At 62.9% G+C, this 9,462-nt stretch overlaps 1 protein-coding gene across 6 annotated transcripts in view; it reads right to left on the reverse strand.

The window, feature by feature from the left end:
* SHANK3 (SH3 and multiple ankyrin repeat domains 3) overlaps positions 1-9,207 on the reverse strand; it is a 51,117-nt gene extending 41,910 nt beyond the window's left edge. For 4 of the 6 annotated variants that reach the window (XM_070371362.1, XM_070371365.1, XM_070371367.1 and 1 more), the window contains exons 1-10: positions 9,056-9,207; positions 7,144-7,812; positions 6,620-6,823; positions 5,779-5,892; positions 3,740-3,848; positions 3,513-3,664; positions 3,253-3,420; positions 3,061-3,177; positions 2,624-2,701; positions 1,899-1,965 (exon numbers count right to left, since the gene is read on the reverse strand). In XM_070371362.1, coding sequence (XP_070227463.1) covers positions 1,899-1,965; positions 2,624-2,701; positions 3,061-3,177; positions 3,253-3,420; positions 3,513-3,664; positions 3,740-3,848; positions 5,779-5,892; positions 6,620-6,823; positions 7,144-7,428 — 1,294 coding nt within the window. In that variant the 5' untranslated portion in view covers positions 7,429-7,812; positions 9,056-9,207. Of the gene's footprint in view, positions 1-1,898; positions 1,966-2,623; positions 2,702-3,060; positions 3,178-3,252; positions 3,421-3,512; positions 3,665-3,739; positions 3,849-5,778; positions 5,893-6,619; positions 6,824-7,143; positions 7,813-8,835; positions 8,994-9,055 lie in introns of those variants that run through there. The other 2 variants (XM_070371364.1, XM_070371363.1) reach the window with 2 other exon arrangements.
* Positions 9,208-9,462: the final 255 nt, after the last annotated feature.

Raw genomic sequence — 9,462 nt, forward strand, 5'->3', positions numbered from 1 at the left:
GTGAGCGCACCCTGGATCAGCCAGACAGAAGCTGATAATGGTGACCACAGGAGCCCCAGCATCTCTGTCCAAAGACGAGGGGCAGCTGAGGCCTTCCTGACTCTCAGCCTGGACCACAGAGAAGCCCCCACCCTCCCTCCCACCAGCTGGACCAAGGCTACCTGCCAGAGTCCAGACCCGTGGAATCGAACACTGCATAAGGTCAGCGGGGGAAGGAGTAAAGAACCATAAAAGACTTTATTTTACCTAAGGAAACTGAGGCACAGAAGTCCCAAGCTGCTTTCCCAAGGTGACCTCACAAGCAGCAGACCGAGCCCCACACGTCCAGAAACCAAGCTCGTCCCAGGCTGACGGCCTCCTCCAAAATAAGCAGCAGCCGCAGCCAGGCCATCACTGGAGCCTTGCTCTGCCTCTCACCCCAGTTCAGACCTCAGGCTTCACCACAGTTCTCTCCCAAGCAGAACCCGGACCGCAAGTCGGCACCGTTTCGTTGGCTCAGTCACGTGCTCAACATGCATCAGCTGCTGCTGCTGGAGGGTTCAGGGTCTGCCCACTGTCACAGACCCCTGACCTGCCTGGAAACGAGGGGCTCACAACCAAGCCTCACTGCCGGCAGGTCTGCTCAGGGGAGCCTATATACGAAGACTCCTTAATCGTGGACTTGACCTTATCCTAACCGTAACCTACCCTAACCTCACATGAGAAGCAACAAGGACTCAGACCCTGGGACCAGCCTTAGCCCTCTGCTGTCCACTGCCACTTTAAACTTTGTAAAACTGGAGGCACCAGATACTGCAGTCCCAGCAGAGAGGGAAGCCTGGGAGTCTACGCTCCCAGGAGAGCCGTGGGCAGAAAGCCTTGTCCACCCAGGACAGAGGGAGCAGAGACAGGGCTCGCTCTGTGGCCAGGTGGCTGGAAGGGGCAGCCGCTGGCCAGAAAATACTCTTTTCAGGAGGAGAGGCCCACCTCCAGCCACTCCACATGGGGAGGGGAGACTCAGGATTTGCAGGACAGCTTCCCAGCCAGCCCCACAGGCAACACTGCCCTGGGAGAGGGTGGCCCCTGAGGCCTGAGGTTCAGACTAGGCAGCAGCTCCTGGGCTCCCTCGGGCGCGTGCCGGGCCCCCCGAAGCACTGGCTGCTGAGGGCTTAGAGCCCCTTGTCCCGAGACGGCTGCCGCCTTCCCCACACGCATGCCTACCACTGCGCTCTGATTTCTTCACACATGCATACAGGTGGCCTTGTTGTGTATGAAGCTTGCCGTGGGCCACTTAAAGTGCGTTGTTTCCAGCTGAAGTGAAACACCGAGCGTCTGCGGTGGCGCTCCATTTCCACTTGTCTCCTGCTGGCCCTTCACACGACCTCACAGGAAAACACCCTGACCTAACTCCAACCCTGCTTCCAACCTAAGCTGATCCCTAAATCCACAGTGGTAACAATTACGACTGGGGGCAGGAGGGGAAGGGGACGACAGAGGATGAGATGGTTGGATGGCACCACCAACTCAACGGACATGAGTTTGGGTAAACTCCGGGAGTTGGTGATGGACAGGGAGGCCTGGCGTGCTGCAGTCCATGGGGTCACAAAGAGTCGGACACGACTGAGCGACTGAGCTGAACTGAACAACCACAACCATACCCTTAACGCTGACCTGACTAACAGATCCACAGCCTTCACCTAACCGTGACCCTAACCTGACCCTCTGTCACCTGCACTCCCTATCCCTGCGGGGCCCACTAATGGGACCACTGGGACCACTCCCAGTTGCACTGGGAGAGTTGGAGGAAAAGGCTCCGGGTTAGGGGCTCCCTTGTAACAACCCCACTCACTCTGGCCCTGTTGGGCCCCGACAACCCCCACAAATCCACATCGGCAGGGCCCTTGGTGGGCAGAACTCACCAACGTCCGAATCTTTGTGGGTCTTGATGACCTCCGCGAGCTCAAAGTTCCCCGCTATGATGGCCACCTGGGGGGTGGGAGGGAGATGGAGGGAGGCTTAGCAGCACAGACTTGCCTTCTCTCAGCCCTTGGGGTTCCCTGAATGCCCAAGCAGGCTCAGACCTTGGCCCCTGTTTGACCCACCACCCCAGTCTGTGTGGGACTGAGGGGTCTCCTGGGACACAAGACTCTTGGAGCTAAAGCTGGAACACACTGGGCACCCTGCCCATTCTCGGAACAGCCCCTCCACACGCCTGGTCTCCCCACATGACCTGTGAAGGCCCCTGAATGGACAGTCACGAGCCAGGCCTGGTCTCCCCACGTGACCTGTGAAGGCCCCTGAATGGAGAGTCATGGGCCAGGCCTGGTCTGCCCACGTGACCTGTGAAGGCCCCTGAATGGACAGTCACAGCCCACACCTGTTCTCCCCTGGCCCCAGAGCCCTGTCACCCTCCTCTCCTCTCCCTGGAAGGGGGGCCGAGGGAGTCGTCCTCAGTGAGCACCCCTCATAAGAGCGAGGCACTGCCCTGGCTCACACCCTTCCTCCACCTCACCCTGGGACGACCCTGGGCCCAAAGCTCCCTCACGCTTTACAGGGAATAGACCAAGGTCCAGAAAGACCAAGCCACACAGAGATGGAGAGACGCGCCCCAGGGAGCCCCACACTCCTGCAGACATTCACGTACCTGGAAGGCTGTCTGGCTATTGTAATTGCGGACATCCTTGTTGGCTCCGCGGAAAAGCAGGACACGGGCACAGCTCTCCTGCGGGAAGATGGGAGGAGGGGTCACAGCTGGGGCAGCACCTGCACACACAGGGCCCACGGCTGCGTGTTCAGCACACACACGTGTAGCATGGGGACGAGCAGGGCAGGTGTAAGTGTGCAGGTCCTAGCTAGCTCAGAGGGTCCAGATGCACACAGTGCACACGTGATTGTTCAGAACACACACGCGTGACACGTGTTCAGGGAAACGACAGGCACACATGGACCGCAAGGCCACCCAGCTCAGTGCAGGAGGCAGAACACGCAACTGTGGTGTGATCACAGGGTCAGACATGCACACACATGGAGTCACTGCACAGCACCACCCGTGTGCATACGTGTGCAGACGTGCAGACCGACCTGGTTGTAGAGGGCACAGATGTGCAAGGCTGTGTTCCCAGAGGCGTTCTGAGCCCCCATGTCAGCTCCGTAGAACAGGAGGTGCTCCAAGTGCTGTACATGCCCGAAGCGGCAGGCCTGGGGGAGGGGGCGTCACTGCTGGAGCCCAGACCCTCAGGCCGACCCCGGGCCCGCCCCTGTGCCCCCGCCTACCTGGTGGACTTCCTGCCAGCCGTTCTCGTCGGTGGTCCCCAGCTGAGCATGGTCGTGCAGGAGCAGCTCGCAGCAGAGGGCATCCCCCCCGCCCAGGGCGCTGTGGTACAAGGGTGTCAGACCACGGCTGTCCTTGTAGTCCGGTGAAGCGCCCAGGTCCAGCAGGGTCTGAGGGCAAGAACCCCAATATTCATGCCAGGCCAGCCTCTTTCCGCTCCTGGGTCACACAACGCTCCGGCGAGGGCTGGGCCTGAACTGACCGTCAGGGCGGCCGCATTCCGCTGGCGCGTGGCGCAGTGCACGGCAGTGAGCCCGTCTCTTGTGCGGAAGTCCAGGTGGGCGCCACCGTTCTTCAGCACCTTCAGCAGGTCGGTGGCATCGTCCAGCTGGGCAGCCAGGCTCAGTGGACACTCTGGGTTCAACGGACAGGCAGAGGTCACAGTCCTGGCCATTCCCAGACCGTGCCCCTCCCTGATCTGCTTCTCACCTCCTGAGTCAGGATCGTGGAAATTGGGGTCCAGCCCCTTGTCCAGCAGGCGGGCCACCTTTTCCGTGCTGTGCAGCTGGACATATTCCATAAACTTCTTCAGGTTCGCCTGGAACAGCCAGCCATCCGGATCAGCCCACACTTGACAACCGTCCTCTGACCATCGCCCACATCACCCAGGGAACTGCCGTACCCCTCAGTTGGACCCGCCAGCCTACACCACGACCTTCTCCCTTTCCCGTGGTACCCTGACCATGCACTCCCACTGTGGCCCCAATCCCAGCTCCACTGGATCCGCATGCTGCTCCAGGTCCTTCCTCGCCTTCCAAGCCCAGCTAAGTGAGTTCCCTCCCTCAGCCTTAGCCTCTGCCCTGGCTTCTTTCCCTGGCCCTGATGCCCCAACCTGTCCAGCCTGGAAAAGCCTGAAGCCACGTGGGCAGGAGCCAGCCAGGGGCAGCACGCACCCCGCTCCCCAGGTAGCCTGCTCCTTCTCTGGTGCACCTTTCTCACGAGCTCACCCCACGACAGATCCCAGCTCCGGGGCCCTCCTCTCTTGCCGGGTGCCCCCTCCTGCGGCGTGACTCTGACTGCTTTTCCTTCACTCACCCGGTCACGCACCAATTCACTCAGCAGAGCCTCACTAAGCTCCCGCTGGTGCTACAGCACTGCCTGCAGCGGGCAAGGTGCCCTGGCCTGAGGCCCCAGGCCCTCCAGAGACAAAACGCATCAGAAATAGGACAAGGTGCCATAGGGGCAGCTCCACATGAGGGGGTACCCTCTGGAGGGTTAGGACAACAGGCCAAGAGGAAGCACGGTCAGAGCTGAGAGGAAAGATCTCGGCCCCACCGGCGTGGGGGGCAGGAGGCTTAGTGTGGTGCTGGGGGCCGGCTGGAGACCAGGCAGGCAGAAACACGGGACTGTGGCACGGAGTTGAAACTCATCCTAAAATCAACTGAGACTCACTGAAGGTCAAGAGTCATCGGTGTCCTGCGGGTCACTGAGGTCAACTTTAGAGGAGGTGATGGGTTATACCAACACCAATGAGGGAGTCTCTGCCCAGCCACGGAACCAAAGCAGCAGAAGACTCTGGCACGGAGACACCAGGGTCACAAGGGGGTGACTGGGGCACAGGGGTGAACGTGCAGATCCCTCTCTTAGGCCCCAGAGACTGCCAAGGAAGTGTCCAGCAAGCAAATGTCCACTGGCCCACAGGAGCCTGGGATGGGAACTCAGGGAGTCTGCCTATGGAAAGGGCCAGGGTACCCACCCTGCCCCTCCTACATTCAGAGGAGGCAGGGAGGTGCCCCCCAAAGAGCATGTGGCGTCAGACCCTCCTAGCAACAGTACCCAGGAGTAAAGACCCCACAGGTAGGCCTAGGGATAGGGCCTGGGAGTCAGAAGATCTGGGTTCAACCCCAACATCACTGAATGCAGAGCTGTAGGCAAGTCACTTAGATTCTCCTGGATTCAGTATCTTCATCTACGAAATGGGATAATAACAGTTCCTCTCAGAACAAAAAAAAATAATGAGATGCCTAATTTCAATTGCCTCACACTGGATGACCACTAAGTCCCGGATGCCCTGTTCTCCCCACCCCAACCCAGCTCCCCTCAACAACCCCATCTCCTCACGTCACCCCCACAAAGACACTGTACCCTACTGCACTCCACCCCTTAACCAGGGGCCCACCAGAGGGCTCAGCGAGTCTGACCTGAGTTGAACCCATCACCAGACCGACCACCCCAAAGTCATGGTGCCCGGAGTCTGCATCCGGCCCTCTAGCCGCCCCCAACACCCACTCTGGGTCCCTGATGACAGGAGAAAGCAGACTGAGCCAAAGCGGGCCAGCCCAACCAAGCTGGGATGGCCGTTCTGGGGACAGGGGGAAGGCCTCAAGAAGGGAATTTTTCAAGGACATTTTTGACATCACAAAATCCAGCTAAGGCTGAGCTAGGGGAGCACTGGCCATGGCGGGGAGGGGACTGGAGGGAGTGCAGAAGATCACCTTCGAGTACCCTTGCTGTGGCTGCCTCCTTACCTTTGTGTGAAGCTTTGCAAACTGCTTATCATCAATGAGGTTCTGGGCATAAACTCGCCTCTTGTATCGAAACTGCTCAGGTAAAGACAAGGCAGAAAAAGGCACCCACCTGGACTGAGTAAGTGAAAGCAGACACACAATGGAGTCCTGCCCACTGCTGTGTGGCCAGGGCCCCACTGCTCATCGCCCCATAACAAAGCTCCTGCCACCGACCTCACCAGCCCATGCACACGCCATGGACACGACCTGCACGGAGGGCAGGTGTGCTGCACGCCCAGCGGTCCCTCTGCCTGCTGTGCCCTTCCTGTCTCACCCCCACCCCCAGGATTCCCTGGAAACCCTCAGTCCTCTTCCAAGACCAGGTTCCAGGCCTACCTTCCTAGACACCCCTCTCTGGACAGAACTGTGCCTATCTGCCTGTGCCACCAGGGAGGCCCAGTCAGCTGAGCTCAGCGACCATAACGCTTGTTCCAAAGCCCATTGCACTTGCCACCCCCACCTTCAAACCGGATCTGGTCCCCTTGCTCACAGGGTGCTCAACGGCCTTTACATCATGAACAGGTGAGCAAACGAGGAAGACTTAGACCGTCCTTAGGACGACTGCACGGGCGGTGGCAGGAAGACAAGACACAGATGTGCACACAGCCCGCGGCGGGCGCACTCCACGCGGCGCTCTGGGCACTCACGCCCGCTCACACCCCGTCGCACGTGCTGCTGACCGCGTGCCTGAACGCGGCTCACTCCTCACTCGCCCCGTACACACTTAACTCCCCGCGTCCGTGCCCCTCGCTGCCGCGCCCTCTGGAGCTCGGGGCTCTGCCCGTTCCCGGCCGCTGCTCACCTCCAGGTAGGGCAGGGGCGTGTCCAGGTTGGGCGGGTATTCCTGCAGAAGCCGCTCCTCGTCCAGGAACTTCCCGGCGCGGCCCCGGGAGGGCGGCTGGAAGAGCCCGTAGTTGAGCGCGTCCTGGAGGCTGTGATTGAGGGCGCAGAGCACGCGCTGCTTGGCGGCCCAAACGGGCGCGGCCGGGTCCAGGCGCAGGCACTTCTGTAGCGGAGCGCGGTCGTGAGCCGATCGGGCCTCCCGGCCAGCGCGGGGCACGGAGGCCCGGGGCGCCGCCCGAGTCCCGGCGCGGGAGCGGAGGCCGCGGACCCCCGCCTCCGCGCCCAGCTCGCTAGGCCTCGCCCCGGGGGCGGTGCTTCCCTGGGCCCCGCCCCCGCCCGGCTGCGGGGAGGGTCCGGGTGGAGGCGGCGGGGGAGGGGCGAGTGGCCGGGGCCGGGGTCTCCCGCGCACCGCTCGCGACGCGCGGGTAGGGGGCCGCGAGAGCGGGGCGAGGGTGACGCCAGGACCCGGGCGGCGAGGCTCACCGTCTGCTGCAGGTCTGGGATGCCGACGCGCACGATCACGGCGCTGGCCCCGGGGCCGTCCATCCCCGCGCCCGGGCCGGGGCCGCTAGCGGCCGGGAGCTGGGCGCCCCGGGGCTCCTCGCCGCGCCCCGGCCCCCCCCGGCCCCCCACCGGAGCCCCGTCGGCCGCGCTGCGCGGGAGGGGGCCGGGGGGAGCCGGGGCCGGGGCCGGCGCCGGGGACAGCGGCTCCGAGGGCTCCGCAGGGGCGGCGGCGGCGGCGGCGGCGGCGGCGCGGCTCAGCTGCATCGGCCCCGGCTCCGCTCGGCGCCTGCCTTCCCCGGGGGCGGGGGCGGCGGGGGGAGGGGGCCTGAGCCGGGAGGGAAGCGGGGGTGGCAGGGGGCTGAGCCGGAGGCGGGGGCCGGGACGCTCAGGGCCGGCGAGGGCGAAGGGGATTGTCTGGGGTCCCGGGGTGGGGAGGGAGGTCCGTGCTAAGGGCGAGGGCCTCGCTGCAGGGTGGGGACCCTGGGGGCTGTGCTGGGGGTGTGGGGACTCCTAGGCCTCGGTGTGGGGGGAGTGGCTGAGCAGCGAGGACCGCGCCGCCTTTCGGCTGCGGAAGAGCATCCGTGGACCACCGGGGAAGATGCGGCGAGGCGGGGGGTCTTGGAGCTGGGATGGGGGCCGCTTTGGGCACTGGGACCAGAGACAGGGAAGGAAGGGGAGAGAAAAACTGGAGAATTAATTTCCAGGGGTGGCAGCTTCTCCCCACTCTGCCGACCCCCTCTCCCCACCCTACTCAAGACCCGGGGATGACAGGGACCAACCCGGTCCCAGTCCTGGGGGTAGGACGGCAGGGACCTCAGAGCCCCGGGGTCTCTCCCACCACCGGAACCATTTAACCCTCCAACTTAACCCTTAGGACCTCGCCGAACTGTGTTCAGCGCGGCTCGCGGCTCCCGCATCCCTAGCCGAGTTTGGGGAGTTCGCTCTGGACTCTGAGGCCCGCCGCTCCTCCAGCCCCCTCCCCAGGTCCCCTGGTTCGCCTAGCTCCGACGCCTGTCACCCCCCCCCCCGCCCCGGTCACCTTAGCGACAACAGGATGGGGCCGCGACCTAAGACGCAGGGCTTAGGGGAGGGGGCGCTACTAGTCTCCACCTGCACCCGGGAAGTGAATTTTAGTTTTACGCGTTGTCGTGGCAACGCGGGAGGGGGTGATGAGTAGGCGGAGGAGAGGGGAGCACAGTAAAGAAACTAGCTCAGGCACCACCGCCCCATTGGAGCGCGCCAGCTCCCCCCCCACCACCCCAATACTCGTCAGCCTCACAGAACTACCCCCGAGCTGGGAAACCCGAGCCCTCAAGGTTCTTAAAAGCAACGAGCAGCCCCTTCACGTTGAAATAGCCCTGATTTCCTGAGAAACAGCTTCTGACTCCCACAAAGCTCCCCCACCGTGCTGGACTCCTCCCCAGAGAACAGGCCCTGACCCCCATGGCCACTCCCCTTCTCACAAGACACACTTGCTAACCTTCACAGAACAACCCAGCCTGGGGACACCTTCTGGTCCTGGTAGAAAATACCCCAGCCTCACCCACCTTCTCCAAGAGCAGCCCTGGATCCCCTGAGCCTCCCAGGAATAAACTTGAATGAACCGCCCCCCCACACACAGACACACAGAAAACCTCCCTACCCTTCCCCGACATCCTGGAAGCATCCTACCTCCACACAGACCAGTTCTTGACACCCTGTTGGAGAACAGTCCCCACCCCAAAAAGCCCCACAGTACCCGCCACTCCGCCCCTGGAACAGCCTCTGGTCCCCCCAGAGCAAGACCCACTTCCCCAGGACCAGCCCTGACCCCTGAGGGAAACCGGGCTCTCTCCCTCCCCAGCCACCACCCCTCCAGGAAAAATCTCTGCCTCCTAGGAACTCCACTGACCCCACCGAGCGTGTGTCCAGCGCTGTCTGCAGTCTGCTGCTGCTTTCTTCCCAGGCCTGGGTGGACCCTCCCTGCCTAGGAGTATGACCCCAGGATGTTCAGGCTCTTCCCAAGGCCACTGGCCTGGCCTGAGTGGAGGAGCTGAGGGTCCCCAGAGGCTAGAGCGGATGGGAGGGATAGGGGAAGGGGGAGCAGGAAGGGGCTGCCGGAAGCCCACTTATCTGCAGGAAGCACCTTGGGAAGCATGTGGCCCAGCCCTGGAGAGAGGAAACGAGTGCTTCCCGGCCCCCCTGTCTCCACTGTCTTCCTGCCCCTGGTCTCCCCTCCCTGAGTCACCCAGAGCTGCCCCTCCCTGTGTCCCTCCCCCTCCCGCTGTGGCAGCTGTATGGCCATGGCCACATTCACCA

The sequence above is a fragment of the Bos mutus genome, chromosome 5, assembly GCF_027580195.1.
Source record: "Bos mutus isolate GX-2022 chromosome 5, NWIPB_WYAK_1.1, whole genome shotgun sequence".
Classification (NCBI taxonomy): Eukaryota; Metazoa; Chordata; class Mammalia; order Artiodactyla; family Bovidae; genus Bos; species Bos mutus.